Raw genomic sequence first — 16,235 nt, 5'->3', positions numbered from 1 at the left:
AGGCTAGACTTACCCATTGGGCCATGCTGCCGTTCGCTCGCCACAGCTGAAGAACAGCCTGGAAAAGGGACCCTGAAAAAGATCTGGGGGTCGCGGTGGCTAATCAGGAGCTCCCAGCATGCCCCTGGGCCAAGAGAGCTAATGTGAGCCTGAGATGCAGAAACCGGGAAATCTCGAGTCGGAGCAGAGAGGTTATTTTGCCTCTGTATTCGGCACTGGTGCGACCGCTGCTAGGAGCCCGTGTCCAGGCCTGGTGCCCACAATTCAAGAGGGGTAAATTGGGGAGGGTTCAGAGAAAAGCCACGGGAGAGATCCGAAAACCTGCCTTCCAGTGGTAAACTCTAGGAGCTCCATCTCTTTAGGGTAACAAAGAGAAGGTGAAGGGGTGAATTGATTACGGTCCCTACACGGGGTATGAACGGGCTCTTCTATCCAGCAGAGAAAGGGCTCCCATGAGCCAGCAGCTAGGAGTTGCAGCTAGACAAATCCAGACTGGACATGTTTAATGGTGAATTCTTAACAATGGGCCAAGGGGTGGCTCCATTCTCAAAGATCTGCCCTGGGCATTATTGTGGGGACGGTCTCTGGCTTGTGCTCCGCAGGAGGGTCAGACCAGAGGATCATGTTGGTCCCTTCTGGCCTCCGATTCTATTTCCAGCCCGGCAGGGGCACTAGATGCAGGGGCTGGACTTGGGCACTGCAAGATCTCTGTTCTCCTGGTGCCCTTGGCATCTGCTCCACCGAAGCCCAGCCTCCCAGACAGCAGCCCTGTTTTTCTATGCAGCCCATTCTCTCCCCATGACGCTCCCGTGCCCAGGCACTCCACAAGGGTCCCTCTATCACAGCCACAGTGGGTACAACAGGCTGGGGAGCCAATTGCATCTATCTAAGGCTCCCGCTATTACCAAAGCGCCCCCTACGGTGCTAGGGGCTGTACAAGTATCTGAGCACCTCACCTTCTTTGATGTATTTATTCTCACAGCACCCCGTGGGGCAGGGCAGTGCTGTTATCCTCATTGTGCAGATGGGGAAACTGAGGCACGGAGCGGGTCTAAAGTCTGAGGTAGAGCAAGGACTGGAACCTTTGTCACTTGCTTTGCAGGCTAGCGTCCTAACCACTGGACCAGCCTTCCTCCCACCCCCATGACATCTGGACCCACAAGCATCATGGGGTCCCCTGTCCAGTGAAGGGGCCGTCTGAGACAACCCCTCCCACCCCCCGACTCATTTCACACAAGTCACCGAACAAATCTGCGACCGTTTTTGCTCACACCCAGCCCGGCTCAGATTCAAACTGGTGACCTTAAGGTGACAGACTCTGTATCCTATTTCCAATGCCCCCCACCGCCCCGTAGCCGTGCAGCCCCCCCCCCCCGAAACACAGCTCCCCGAGTGGCGTGAGAAACCCTGCAGATGTGAAAGGAGCTAGCCAAAAGCCCTAATTGGTTTGGCATGTCCCGAGGTTTTGCAATCATAACGCCAGGCGGGTGTTTTCACTTTTCATTGTTCGCGGGGCCCCCAGGGTGAGGATGGAGGGTAAACAGGGCCTGTTTCTAACCTTCACGCCATCCCAGCCATTCCCACCGCACAGGGGAGATTGAAAACACTTAAGCAAACGAAAGCTGAGCCCGGGGTCTTTCCTGGCAGCATCCCGAGCAGATCTCAGATAGGATTCTTTGTTATGACTCCGGAGAGATGAAGGACACCCACAAACCTATACAGATCAAAGGCTCCGGGAGGAGGGGGGGGTCAGCACAGAGGTGGTCTGGTTGAGTTCGGAGTAAGGGGCAGCAGGGACCTGACCCCAAGTTATTTGCCTTATGGCTTGTTTCATTTATTCCTGGGGTCAGAACACGCAGGATGAGCAGGCAAAGGGGTGGGGGGAACTGGTGCTGTTTGCAAAGCACTTGCTGGATTTCCTCCAGCGCTGTGCAAGGGTAAAGACAGGCTGGAGACACTCTGAATAGCTTTGTGTTTTAGGCAGCGGATGGGCACTGGCTTCAAATCCCAGCTCTGCCACAGCTTCCCCTCATCCCTCTGGTCCTCCGCTTTCCCTCCGTCGAAGAGAGATCGTAAGCCTCCCTTTGTCTGCTTAGACTGCAAGCGGCTTGGGGCAGAGGCTGTCTGTGCAGAGCCCAGCACAATGGGGACCCGATCTTGGGACAGATCTCTTTGTGCTACTGAAATATAAACAGGCTTGGAAGGGTTCGAGTGTTATTGACAAACATCAGTTTCACCCTACACGCCCAAGCCCAGGAAAGAAGAGAATTGAAATTTACAGTCTGGCAAAGTAAGAAAAATGCTTCCTGAGAACTTCTTAGGGTCCTGCCTTCATGTGTCATCAGGCTGGTCTCAATGGGGCTGGAGCAGCGGCCCCAGTTAGGTCGCTTTAACTTTTTCAGTCTCAACATCTCTGGTCAATACATAATGATGGCATCCTGCCCCACACCGCCCATCATTTTGCACCCTGGTGAAAATATAAATGGAATAAAAATCTCAAAACATGCTTAAAAATAAACGTCGGGATTCTAGCAACAGAATTCTGTTGAGCCTAAATATCGATAAAAATAACCTCCTGGAAATTCAGGTACCCCAGCCGTGTCGGCTCTGGGTGTTGGTCTTTCCAGAGCAAAAGGGATCAGAGCTGGTTTTCCATCTCCTCTGAAAGGGGTCAGTACTGATCCAGAGGAGAGCGCCCCCTACTGAGCTCACTGCGGCACAGCACCCCCTCTCCATCCGCTGGAGTTTCCGTAGATTTTCACACATGGCCTGGCCTGACAGCAGGAAAGGTTATAGTTGCACGGTGGGTTTCCCTTTCCCCCGCCCCCGCCCAGTGCCCCGCCAAGCCATCTTTCATCAACACTTAGCCAGGCTGTCAGCCCCTCTGGCACAACCTGTTTGTGGGTCGGGCGGGGGGAAGTTCATTTGTAACAGGCGCGAAACACAGAAGGAAAGAGGTCCTGGGGAAGCAGATGCTGGCGGGTGACTGGTGATGCCTGCAGAGTTGCCTGACAGAATCCATCCTGCCCCCCGCTAGGCCCTGGAAATCATCACCAAATCGGCTGAGAAAAGTTGGACACAAACATTAGACAGCTGTATTTTATGGGAGACATTTTTAAAGAGGGGTCACCGGGCAGTTCCCTTCAGCACACTGATTTCCTGGCCAAATTCTATTTAGATTAATTCCATGGCCTGCCTCCCCAAATTTCCCTTTGTTGTGCAGTGTTAAAGCACTGCCACACCCCACCCCAGAGGCAGTTGCATTTCAGTGTTGGATGAGTGAACCCTGCGCAGCGTTGCTGAGGGCTGTTACGCCAGTACTGTGTCCCACCCCAGAGGTGGCTGCATTTTAGTGCTGGGTGACTGAACCCTGGGGAGCAGTGCTAATAAACAGCTGTCCCACCTCACCACAGGAGGACAGAGCTGTAGTGAAAGGAATGACAGATCCCAGGCCTGGCCCAGTATTCCACTACTGTACACGGTCTTCACAGCCAACTCTCCCCTTCCTAAACTAGCCTGAACTTACCCCAGTCAGGGAGGGAAATACGATCTCTAATTTATAGATAGGGAAACTGAGGCACAGAGCGGCAACTTGATCAGCTGCCACAGAAAGTCAATAGGAAACGAGGGAGTGGAACCCAGATTCCTGAGTGCTAGTCCCCTGCTCTAACCACTAGACCCCACTTCCCGCCCAGAGTTGCAGAGACACCCGGGAGTCCTGACTCCCAGTCTTATGCTCTAACCGCTAGATCACACTCACCCCTGCAAGAGCTGGGACTAGAAGCCAGTGGTCCTGACTCCCAGCCCACCCCCACAACCACTGCTTGAGGCAAAACACACTAATCTCCAAAATCATCCTGATTCACAGCAAAACTTTAAGAAGTTCCAAGGTGAAGTTGGCTCCGGGATGTGACAGGCAACAGGGAGATCAAAAGGCAAGTCAGAGGGAGGTTAGGTGTTATCAGCGGGAGCCATCTCTCTCTGCTGGGAGGGAGCACCTCCCTAATTAATCACACCACCACTCTCTTCAGCTTCCCCCACCCAGCACTTCAGACAGGCAAGAGCTTGTAGCTGATTTATCCAGGGGAGGGTGTTAGCTCAGCTCTTCCGCCTAGGGATACTGGCCGGTGTCCTAGGGTTCAGGGCCAGCCGGGGCAGGGCTGGGACTCTGGAAATCTGGGTTCACCTCCACCCCTGCAGAGGATGTAGGCCCCAATCCGGGAAAGTATCTAGGCTACTAACGCCTAGGAACCCAAATCCCTTTGAGGAGCTGGCTCTGAGTCCCAGCCTTGCACCTTCCACATGGCTACCTATCTATCCAGGGCGCCCATCACCCGTAGCATTTGGGCTCCTCCCAACCTTTTCTGTATTTATCCCCACAGCCCCGTCCCCAGGCAAAGGGCACCTGACCATCAGGATCAGGGTCCAACTGTGCCAGGTGCTGTACAGACAGTCCCCGCCCGGCAGAGCTTGCAATCAAAGCAGACAAAGGAGAACCGGCCGAGGTCCAGAGAGACTTGGGATGGGCTTCACGCAGGCAGCTACATCCCGTTCTGAGATCCCGCTGCGATCCACGATCCTGCCAAACCCGCAGGCTCCTAAATCCGCTCCGCGCCTACGACTTTGCAGCAAAAGGACCCCAGGTGTCTCCAAGTCCGGGCACCCAGACCCTCAGCTCCCACCTGAGCGATCCAGGAACCTGGCCGGGCGTTCAGCTGCCCACCTCACCGGTGGAGCCTGATCTAGTCGGTCTCAGCAGCCGCCTACCAGCTCAGGGCCCTCAGAGCAGTCACCCCAAGTGCACAGCTGGGGGTGGAGAGGAACGCCCACCTCCCTTATAGCCTATAGTCCAGTAGTGCGGGTACTCACCTAGGACGCCCCTGGGCCCAGCCCCCCCATGCCTGGTAAGGATCTGCCACCTCTCCGGCGCGTGCCCTCACCACTGGCTAGGGAGCCGTCCTAGCTCTTCTTCCTAGTTAATTCTTCAGCTATCTAATTACGGTGGGACCGTCGGATTGGGAGAGACTGGGGATGGATAGCCCCTCGCCCAGGGGTTAGGGCTCGCCCCTGACAGGTCCCGTCTCATCAGGCAGAGTGGGGGACTCGTACCGGGGCCCCCCCATGCCACCTGGCTAAAGGGAGGTCCCGTCCCCACTCCCCCCACCAGCTGGTTTGTGTGACGTCACCCGTGGGGCCCAATCCGGCAGGCCCCCTCCGAGCACATCTGCTGGATCGGGACCCACCCGCAATGTAGGTGCCCCGACGCCTGCCTTCCCCGGTTACTGGAGAAGCAGAGCTAGGCGCCACACACCGCTCCGTGCATGGAGGGTGGGGGGAATTTTGTTGCTTTGTTCCAACAACCCCACCCGGCCTACAAAGCTGCTGTTGCAACCACACTCCCCCCTCCCTCCCCCTCCAGCCCCTGCTGGCCCGTCTTTGACCCCCCTCCCAGACTGGTTTAGATTTGGAAAAGCAACATCAAGGGGATGCAGGCGCTCGGCCCCATGCAACAAAGATGTGGGAATTGCTCCCCCACCACCACCCCACCCCTCGCAACTCCAGGGCCTGCTCGGCCTCTGCTGTCAGGGGGAGTCAGAGCACAGCCCAGCTCCGGGGGACAGAGACGGGAGAGATCCGGGGGAGGAATGGTGGGGGGGAAGGGGCAGGCCCTTGTGTTTCATCTGGCTTCTACTAGTGTGACTACCCCCCCTTCTACACCCACCTCCCCACACATACACCCCATCCCCCTCTTTCTACACCCTGCCCCCAACACCCCCAGCATTCCTCTATCCCACCCCCTCCCTTCCCCCCATGCATTCCCCTCCCCCTTCCGTCCATGCCCAAATACCCCCTCCCCAATCCACACGCTCTCCCCTGCACCACAGACCCTCCCTCCCCCTTTCTCAGACACCCCCCAACTTCCTCCCCTTTCCCATCATACCCCCACCCCCCGCGCACTCTGGAGAGTAGCAAGAAGAAATTCAGCCAAAATCCCGGCAGCCGTGGGCCTGACTGGAATCAAACCCCCCCCCCCCCCCCCCCGCCGCCCCCCCAGGTTGCAGCTGCTCAGCTGCATTACCCTGGCCCCACCTGGAGTCTGAACAAGAGCCCCAGATTTTAAAGAACCCCACGTGTCATTTCCTCTGGGAACCTGGGGGGGGGGGGGAGGAGTGGTGCGGGCACCAATTTCCTCTCTGTCCCCCAGGTTTGAGTGGGGAGCTGGTACCAGGGGAGCCCGTCATACAGTTCAATCTGGCTTAGCAAAGGGGCTGGGGAGAGTGACAGTAGCACCCAGAGGCCTGACCAAGATCCCACCCCCTGGAGGCTGTACAGATCCCAACCAAACCCAGGCGCTGCCCAGACCCTGACCGAGATCCGGGCCCTGTTGTGCCGGGCGCTGCCCAGACCCCAGAACAGGCAACTCTATCAAAAGTAGTTTCATAAGGGTGCCCATCACCATGGTAGCTGGGCATCAGGAACATGAACCTGTGACTCAACTCCAGGTCAACTGAACCCAGCTCTCTGGAGTCCCAGACTGGTGCTTTAACCAGAAGCCTACGCTCTCTCTGCCCCTGCTGTGCTGTGGCTTTCACTGCCCCCCGGGGCAGGTTCTGTCCATGGAGTGGACTACAATCGCCGTTGGGTTGATGGTTCTCTTCCGGGGACCCTTTGAAATCAATCGGTGGATCCCTCCAGAGCTGGGAAAGGCATCCTGGGATAAGATGCAGCCTGCGTCCCCATGTCTTCGGACTGCTTGCCTCTTCCAGAGCTCACCGCTGAGCCCCGGTCCCCTGGTTCTCCCCCCACAAAGCGGGAGTGAGGTGTGGCTGGAGGCACAGGGAACCCCCAGAGCAGGGAACGGTGCCCCCCTGAAGGATCCATTGGGATCCAGGGTTTGCCACTGCTGCACGGCTCTTCCCAGCTCCTTGGGTTAGTGACCTCAGGCGGCAGGGAGAATTACCGCCCATAACAGCGCTCGGGGACGCTTTTGGATGAGTCAGGTGATGCTGGGGAGGAAGCGAAGATGTTTTTAAAACTGACCACTGAATTGTGGGGCCCTCTCCCACTGATCTCCCATCCATCTCCCCACTTGTGGGGCCCAAGTGGAGACCCCCTGCAAAGGACCTGCGTGAAACCCAGCCGCTTTCTAAGGTGTCTCAAGTCGCACCCCACAAAACAGCGGCCCCCTAAAATCACAGACTGCTTTTGAAAATCTCAGGCCAGCACTCCTGGACTACAGCTCCACCGAGCCGCCTACAAGTCTCCACTCAGGCAGCGAGCGTTGCTGTCTTTGGGTGCCTAGAAATCGGTGCCACCTACACGCTGCCCCTGGATCTTGTCCTGAAAACCCAGCACTGTCAAGCCCTGCCCCGGTGTCTGATGGGAATTGTAGTAGTGTGCCCCTGGCGAGAACCAGACCTACAGCTCCCCAGCGGATATTCTGAGCCCCCCGCGAGCACACCCCCATTGCAGAAGCAGAAATGAATTGATCTTTTAGGTTTTATTTTTTTAAGAGTGATTTCCAAAGTGACCCATTTCATTTTCAAACAACCCAACTCACTCCCATGAAGGACCGAACAGTTCATTGCTGCAGGGATTAAAGGACCCGGAAACATTCCAATTTTGAAAGATGCTCGCGCACGGAGCTGTACATGTATGTGAAAAGCACCGTGCTCCGCTCCCCGGACAAACAGTTTGGTCCGAGCACTACGGCAAAGACGAATTCGAGTAACCGTTACTTGGGCAAGCCCGCTCACCGAACGGTTCAACCACGGAGCCCCAGAGCTGCCCCACTGCTAGAGCTGGGATCCATTCTCTAGCACGCTGCTGCTCCTGTCTTCACTAACACCAGTACAAAGCAAGGGGGAACCGGAACAGAACAGGCAGCATTTCACCCCCACTTTGCCCTGGTGGAAATGACCATGCCAGAGGATCCGGCCCTTTAAAGAAGTCAGTGCCAATCTACTTGAAAGAGATCTGAAATTGCAATGCAAACTGCCAAATGAGAGTCGTCCCAGGGAAGGATCGCAAAGGACTTTCCTTCACAACTCCAGCGGGGCGAATAATTCACTTTTGGGATTCGGTGGCAAAAAGGTCATTTCAGGTCTGTTTCAGAAGTGGGAATCTGAGCCTGTCTCCCCCACCTCTCGGGTGAGCGCCCTTCATACGGGGCAACACCACTCCCACCGCCACCTCGGGCCATCTGGTGACTGGCCGAAATTGTGTGTCAAATTCATGAAGAGCGGTGGGTTTGGAAATCGTTTGCCAGCTCTACTCACACCACCGCACCGAGGTCAGGATCGTCCTCCCCGTTTCACAGGTGGGGAAACTGAGGCACGGAGCAGCAGCGCGACTTGCACGAGGTCACCCGTTGGGCCCGAGTTGCTTCTTAGTCACGTCAATGTAAATCAGGAGTAGCTCCACTGAAGTCAAAGGGACTTACGCCCATGTAAAGGAGAGCCGAATCGGACCCAGAATGACCCCAGCGATTAGAACCCCGCCCTCCCAACCCCCTGGGCGGCTGCTGTAACCGCTAGACCATGCTTCCTCTCCTGCAGACTTGTCTCTGAAGAAGTTCCTCCCTTCATCCCTTATAGCGGAAGTTCCCTGTTTGGCACAGCCCGCCAATGGAGACTGGGGGGTTGTTTGGGGGAGCGGGTACCTCCGCTGATTTCCTTAAGCTCCTCCAGACTGTGCGTCTGCTACCCACGTCCTGCCTGCTGGCACAGACCCAGAAGTCCGTCTCTGTCTGGTAGCCTGCCCCTGGGCACTGCGGATTGGACGCTGCTCCACCTCAAAGATCCCACCCGTTGCTGTCTCGAACTCGGGGCCACCCCCTGGGTCTTGTCCCAAAACCACAGCACCACAGTGACATTCCTGCCCATGTTCCATGCTCAGCCAAGCCCTGCCCCAGAGGCTGATGGGAATCATAGTAGAGCGCCTCCTGGCTAGAGTCAGATCAGGGCCTTTGCTGGACTCAAGGCAGCGAGGGCAGCGGCTCCGGATTGCCACCCACACGCCTGGTGCTGGGAGATGAATCGTCAACCCAGAGGGGCCCCCCCAGGCTGAGGCATAGCTCTCGCAGAAGGGGGGGGGGCAGAGATGAGTCAGCTGCGGCCGTGACCTCTAATGGAGCTTTTCAGTGGCCCAAGCGACCCCATGCTGCCCTAGAGAGGCCACCATCGTGGGATGGTGCCGGCTGGCTCAGGGGACCGAAGACAGGGTACAGAGCCTCACTGCTGGATGCTGCCCTGACTTTAGCCCAGGCTGGACGTCTCGGCAGAGTCCTTCTCCTGCGTGAGATGAGTTTGGTGGGTCTCAGCCCGCTGCCCGCATTAACAAGCCACCGCCGTCTCCAGCGTAACTGCCAGCCTCGGCAGGGGGGCCAAGGAGGGAATGGGCCGGGGAGGATTGAATCTCATAATCCCCCAGCAATGGCAGGTGGCACGGGCCCTGATGCCCAGGGTCTAGGAATTTGGGACCTGATTCTCTGGGATAAATCAGTGCAGTGCCAGTGGTGTGCCACTGACCGACCAGCTGGGGCTCTGCAGGGCCGTTCATCAGGCCTCTTAGAGGCACTGAGGCTTGCAAACAGCTGTGCCAACCCATCTCCCCTGCACCCCAGGGTGGGGGAACTCTGAGAGTCCCTTACTTCTGATCCAAAATAAAGCTGAGGGGGTGGGGAAGCCACCAAACACCACTGGGGTGCCACAGAAACCTTCCCAGGGAAAAGCCCTTTGGAGACGTTTATTTACCAGCGTCGCTTTCAGCCCCCAAGATCTTCTCCTCTAAAGGTCTGATTCGAACTCACCGACTGGCCCATGCCCCCTACGGAAATCAGATCAGAACGAGAACGTGACGCAGGGCCTGTCCGCATGGGAAGAGAGCACGAATCCCGCCCGGAGGTCTGGACCAAGCGGGTTCTAGGACATGAGGGGCGGCCAGCACAACCCACGGCGTGATCCGGGCATGGAACGCCGGGGAGGGGGCGGGCAAAGTGTGGGCCCCCCCAGCTGGGAGGTAGCATGGTTCCCCTGCGGGGTTAAGACAGGACGAAAGAGACAGCACTTGGTGAGGCACGTGCGCTAACAGAGACCTGGAAGTGACACGTGACGGCTGCTACTTCCTCGCGCCTCTGACTGGCGCCTGCGTCAGAAACGCTGCACGAGGCTCCCAGCTGCCCGCCCGCCCGCCTCCTCCTCGCCTGCTTTCACTCGCCCCAGGCAGCTGGTCCGTATTCCTACTCCCCGGCCTGGCCTAGGATCCTCCCACCCTGCGTTTTGCTGATCCCGTTTGCTCTGGGGTTCGGGGCCTGCTCCTTCTTCGGCAGCACAGGGGCGGGCCCCAAGGCCACTCACTCCTGCTCAGGGTTCAGCGCCAGCTGCCTCTCCCACTCGGCTTCGATCACCCGGTACAGCTCCATGGTGGCTTTGGCATCTTCCACTGAGGAGTGGCCGTTTTTGCCGACCTGCGGGGAACGAGGGAAGAGAGAGACGATCCATCAGGGACGTTAGCCAGTGTGACCGGCCGACAGCTCTGATCCTCACTCGCTGCTGCCCCAGGTGATCAGCATGCTCGGAACAGCAGGCGGCTTGTGGCGCTGGGCATTACTAATGCCGACCTCATTAGCCCAATTGCGCAGATGGGGAAACTGAGTCCCAGTCAGGGGACATGACTTGCCCAAGGTCACCCAGTGACAGAGCTGGGGATAGCACAGGGCCCCAGTCCTGTGCTCTATCCACTAGACCACACGGTAGGGTTACCATACGTCCGGATTTTCCCGGTCATGTCCGGCTTTTTGGGCTCCAAATCCCCGTCCGGGGGGAAATCCCAAAAAGCCGGACATGTCCGGGAAAATCGGGACATGCGGGCCGGCGGTGCTGGGCCGGGAGCCGGCGGTGCCGGGCCGGGGGCGCCGAGCGCCGGTGGTGCCAGGGGCGCCGAGCGCCGGGGGCCGGCGGTGCCAAGCGCCGGGGGGCGGCGGGGCTGGGGGGTGCTGAGCGGGCCGGGGGTGCTCGGCCGGGCCCGGGGCCGGCACCCCAGGGCCCGAGCCGACCCAGGCTGGAGACGCCGGGGGGGCCAGACTGGGCCGCGCCTCCTCCCCCCACACCCCTCTTACCTGCTTCAGGCTTCCCGCGAATCAAATGTTCGTGGGAGGCAGGGGAGGGGGCGGAGTTGGGGCGGGGACTTTGGGGAAGGGGCGGAGTTGGGGCAGGGGGGCCGTGGGCGGGGCTGGGCCCGTGGAGTGTCCTCCTTTTGGAGGCTCAAAATATGGTAACCCTACCACACAGCAAGCAATTCCTGGGAGAGGAAATGCCTCACCTCACTCTCTAGTGACACCCCCTGGCCAGCCAGGGGACAGCACTTTATTTTTCCATTCAGGGACCCTTGGCTTCTGGAGGGCGCTGCTCCTTGAAACAGCAGCTCAGCTCTAGAGCGACCCCCTGTGGCTGATGCTGAGAACCAGGGGGACTTTCAGGATGGGGAAGTAGCCAGACACAGCACAGGCAGCAAGGAACTGAGAAGACGTGGGCCGGGGCCCAGATTTCTAGGGCTGCCTGCATGGCCCGGGGCATTGCTAAGCACGGGCGTGGCTAGCGCCTGGGGGCCTGTCCCAGAGGCAGAGGGTACCTGGATGTCTTTGTGCAGTAGCTGCTTGGTGAGGCGTTTCAGCGAGGCCGACTCGTGCTCCGGGAAGCCGGCCTTGCGGTTCAGCAGCGGGATTTTTGATGTGTCCCTGGTCACCGATTTCGGGTGGAAATACTTCAGCGCCTTGAAGTCGTTGTGGATGGCGTGGCCGACCACGATCTTCCCCGCTAGGAGCTTCAGGATCTGAGAGAGAACCAGGGCAGCTCAGGGGCTGGGGACGCCGGGGACCGGCGCTCAGGCAAGAAGGCACATGCCGCAGCCGTCTGATCGGGGTCAACGCTGGCTCTGGGGGGAAGGCGCCCCCTACTCGGTCACCCATACTGCTCCCTGCTGGTGCTTTGGGATCAGCCCTGTCTGCCAGGGGACAGTGCCTCCTACTGAGAAACCCACACCACTCCCGAGCACTGGGGTCAGCACTGGCTCAGAGGGGAGAGCGCCCCCTGCTGAGTCCCCCACACTGCTCCCGAACCACCCCACGATCTCCTCTGGTCTCTGGTTCCAGCAGTGACCCAGCCTGAACCAGCTTTGTCTGGAAGCTCTGCCTGGCTGCTTATTTCACCCCAGCGTGGCCAGAATCCCGTCTCCTTCGTTTTAGAGCTTCGCTAGGAACGGGCCTTCTAAGTGGCTGCTCCCTGGACGGTTACACAAGGTGCCGAAAAACCACCGAGAGCCAGCTGCACCGAGCTGACGCTGGGAGAACCCATCACCCACCACCACATTAGACATGTATCAGAGGCAACAACAACAAAAAGGCATCAGCATATTGGATTAAAGAGAGGGTTGGAGCGCCCCCTAGTGAGCTTTTGAGAAAACAGGTTATAGGCAGAGGCAATGCTGCCCAATGGTCTGGGAGGGTGTTTAAGCAGAGGACGCTGGCTCCCTCAGGCATGGCTCGTTTGGAGGTGCTGACTGCCTGGGGATAGCCAGTGCGAGCTCAGCGTGGGTTCGAACCTCATGTGTGGCCGCAAAGGGCCTGTTCCTCAGAGACGCTGAGCACCCCGACCTCCTCGGCCCTTTCGCTCTCTTCTTACGGTAATGTCTAGAGGCCCCAGCAGAGATCTGGGCTGACGGACCTGAGGAAAGGATGGGGTAGGCCTCATGCCAGCCATGGAGAAGCAAAGGGCCCCCAAGGACTAGCAGGGCAGGGACTTAAGGCTTCTGAAGGGGAGCTCCCAGAGGCACCGGAAACCTTTACCCCAAACTGACTCCAAAGAGAGAGCGCCCCCTCCTGAGTCAAGCACATCGCGGTGCTCCTGGCCACGGCATTGGGCTGAGAGAGGAGAGCGCCCCCTACTGAACCCCCACAAGCCCAACCGACGCCCTGGGCGCTTACCTCTTTCTGGGCCGTTTTGAACGGGGTGGCGTTCTTCATGTGATGTTTTTTGATGCCGCTCCACCTGGTGCGGTAATCGGTGATGGGGTCGACAGGCCGGATGTACTTGTCATACACCACGTCGCCATGGTAACTCACGATGCTGCACCTGGCCAGGTCGCTGATCCGGCCGCCAGGGCCCGTGCCCACCATCTCGCAGTCGATGGCCACCACTTTGCTGGGCTTGCCCGGTCGGGGCACTGGGGGCAGGCCGCTGTCATACTCGCTCAGCAGGCTGGCTTTCTGCACGCCAGCGAGGGGCTGGGCGCTGTGGTTCCCAGGGGTCCCACTGGCCTTTGCTGATCTACACTTCACCTTCCTCGCTCCTGATGGAAAGCAAGGCAGAGGGGAGCCAGAGTCCGTGGTGGCGCTGGGCTGGTCAAAGCACCAATGGTTATTTGCCTTGGGGAAGGTTTTTGGCTGATGGGAAAGCCCATCTGTCTGGAAAGAGTTCTGATCCTCGGCGAGCCACTTCTTCTTGGTCCTCTCCCCGGAGCGGGAGTCCTGATGGGAGACCTGGCCTTTGGGGGGATGATGCTGGGGCGGCGGCAGCTGCTTCTGCTTCAGAAAACCCCTCCTCTCCAGGAAACGGCGCCGTTTCACAAAGCGCTGGTGTTTCTGGTTGCTGTCCGTTCCCCTCTTGGGAGCCTGCTGGAGGCCCAAGTCCAGGTTGATGATCAAATCCGACATAGTGGGTTCTGGCAGAAGGCAGCAAACATGAGGAGGAGGGAAGATGGAGAAGGGCCCCCAGTCTCTTTCACCTCTCAAGCAGCCAGCCCCATACACATGGCTCGACAGAGGCTCACGCCCTCACCTGAAACAGAAAATCAAGACCGTTGCCGCCACTCATCAGAAGAATTCACATTTACAGAGGGATCTCAAAGTGCTTGAGAAACTCTCTGCGCACTAGAATCACTCCACGCCCCAGTGAATTGCCCCCACCTTGGTGTGTGCAACACCACAGATTAGGCCAGGAAGTAAAGAAAAATCCAGCAACCAGCTGTAAGTACAGGGAGGACTGAAATTCGGGGCTTTGGCCAGGCCATCAAGACTAACACACTTACGTTTGTAGGAATGATCAAGGTCTCCATTTTATGTCTCAACTGAAAATCGACACCGGCAGTAGAAAAGCACATGGGCCCCGGAACTTTTCCCCAGAGGGTAGGTGCGACATTTATCTGACCACATTGCAGGGAACCCCCTGGGTTTGTCTTGTAGGTTTTACATTATTGTGAAACTGACCCAACCCTGCTCAGCCTGTGATCTGATGAGATCAGTTTGTGGCACTACAGCTGCAGATACAACCACCATGAGAAATCTGGATGAGTGGCATCCGACAGCTCGTTAAGACGGTTTATCAACCAACCAATCATGAAAGACTCAGCTTTGGGGTTTGGTTTGGTTCGGTTCCTTATCCCTGCGTGTGGAAAATACCCAACCAAAATGTAAGTTTAGGGAACATACACGGGGCGTGTAAAAGACCAAAGCTCCAACGTGTGTAGAACGACATACAGCATTGCTTTCACTCCTTCAACATAACCCATTTTAATCTGGATTGAAACCTTCCAGTGAAGTGCTGGAGATGCAACCAAACCAGCTTTGTGCTGGTACCTGAGAAACGGAAAGTGAATCTAGGGGCACTGCAAATACACCCATCTCCACAGAAGCTGAGAGGAGTTTACTGACAAACTCCCCCAGTCCCACCGCACTCTGATTCCAGGATTCCCCCTCCCAACCCTCCCACCCACTGACCCCACAAGTGCTTCATTAGTGCGTCCTGCTCCACTCAAACTCCCTGCTACTGCCTAGTCTAGTCTCTGTCCAGGTCGTATACTCAGCACTATGTCTGGGTGCATTAAGCGACGGCACCCACATCTGCCACGTGCTTGTTCTCTCATCCTCTCCCCAGGGGAGATGCAGGTGCACTGAAGTGTCTTGTTCTTTGTGGGTTTTTAAAAAACAATACACCGTGCTGACCCCCACCTCTTGCTCATCCCCTCCCCCATGAACCCATAACCTCTTCAGTGACACTTCTCCCCCAAGAGATTAACCATCCCCCTCATTCACCCGCACCCAATGACCTCCTTTTTCACCAACATCCCTTCCCTCTCGACATCCCCTCCCCCACTGATCCCATCCCTCCCTGCACCAATCCCCATCTCCCACTGATCTCCCATCCATCCCCCCCACTGATCCCCATCCCAAAATCCCCCTCCCCCACTGATCCCCATCCTCCTCCCTCACTGATCCGCCCTTCATTACCCCACTGATCTCCCAACCCCCTCCTCCACTGATCCTCCAACCCCCTCACCCTCTGATCCCCTCATTACCCCACTGATCCCCATCCCCCTCCTCCACTGATCCACCCTCCATTACCCCACTGATCCCAACCCCCTTCCCCCACTGATCCCAACCCCCTTCCCCCACTGATCCCCATCCCTCTACCCCACTGATCCCCATCCCCCTCCTCCACTGATCCACCCTCCATTACCCCACTGATCCCCCAGTCCCCACCTCCACTGATCTCCCAGCCCCCTTCCCCCACTGATCCCAACCCCCTTCCCCCACTGATCCCAACCCCCTTCCCCCACTGATCCCCATCCCTCTACCCCACTGATCCCAACCCCCTTCCCCCACTGATCCCAACCCCCTTCCCCCACTGATCCCCATCCCTCTACCCCACTGATCCCCATCCCCCTCCTCCACTGATCCACCCTCCATTACCCCACTGATCCCCCAGCCCCCTTCCCCCACTGATCCCAACCCCCTTCCCCCACTGATCCCCATCCCTCTACCCCACTGATCCCCATCCCCCTCCTCCACTGATCCACCCTCCATTACCCCACTGATCTCCCAGCCCCCTTCCCCCACTGATCCCAACCCCCTTCCCCCACTGATCCCCATCCCTCTGCCCCACTGATCCCCCATTACCCCACTGACCCCCCATCCCCCACTGATCCCCACACCCCTCACCCTCTCTCCTTGGGCCACTCAGACCAAGCCAGGCAGCTGCAGCCGGAAGCGGAAGTACAAACTGCCCCGCTGTCGGGGACACGGGGAGGGACGCACAACAAAAGTCAGGAAGGAGCATGGGCCGCCAAGAGTCGTGCGCATGCGCCAGGGGTGAGGCGCGGCGGCGGAGGTGGGAGGGCGGGGGTCAGCCGTCAGACAGTTTACGCATGCGCCTCGGCTGTTGAGGCACAGAGGCCAGATT

The 16,235-nt window shown here is 58.1% G+C and overlaps 1 protein-coding gene across 4 annotated transcripts; it reads right to left on the bottom strand.

The window, feature by feature from the left end:
• Nucleotides 1–7,486: 7,486 nt before the first annotated feature.
• On the bottom strand, nucleotides 7,487–16,105 carry ISG20L2 (interferon stimulated exonuclease gene 20 like 2). Of its 4 annotated transcripts, XM_054010914.1 has the most exons (5): nucleotides 15,995–16,105; nucleotides 14,086–14,438; nucleotides 12,983–13,835; nucleotides 11,632–11,832; nucleotides 7,487–10,468 (listed from the first exon to the last, which is right to left on the bottom strand). In XM_054010914.1, exons 3-5 carry the CDS (start codon nucleotides 13,709–13,711, stop codon nucleotides 10,355–10,357), a joined length of 1,044 nt encoding a protein of 347 aa, XP_053866889.1. In that variant the 5' UTR covers nucleotides 13,712–13,835; nucleotides 14,086–14,438; nucleotides 15,995–16,105; the 3' UTR covers nucleotides 7,487–10,354. The 4 variants fall into 4 exon arrangements, with proteins under 4 accessions (XP_053866889.1, XP_053866888.1, XP_053866891.1 ...); XM_054010913.1 differs by lacking the exon at nucleotides 14,086–14,438; XM_054010916.1 differs by lacking the exons at nucleotides 14,086–14,438; nucleotides 15,995–16,105 and adding an exon at nucleotides 14,895–14,995.
• Between the last annotated feature and the right edge of the window lie 130 nt (nucleotides 16,106–16,235).

Source organism: Malaclemys terrapin, chromosome 21 (assembly GCF_027887155.1).
Source record: "Malaclemys terrapin pileata isolate rMalTer1 chromosome 21, rMalTer1.hap1, whole genome shotgun sequence".
In the NCBI taxonomy this organism is placed as follows: domain Eukaryota; kingdom Metazoa; phylum Chordata; order Testudines; family Emydidae; genus Malaclemys; species Malaclemys terrapin.
Note: the sequence above shows the minus strand (reverse complement) of the source record. Positions and strands in the feature narration are given on the sequence as shown.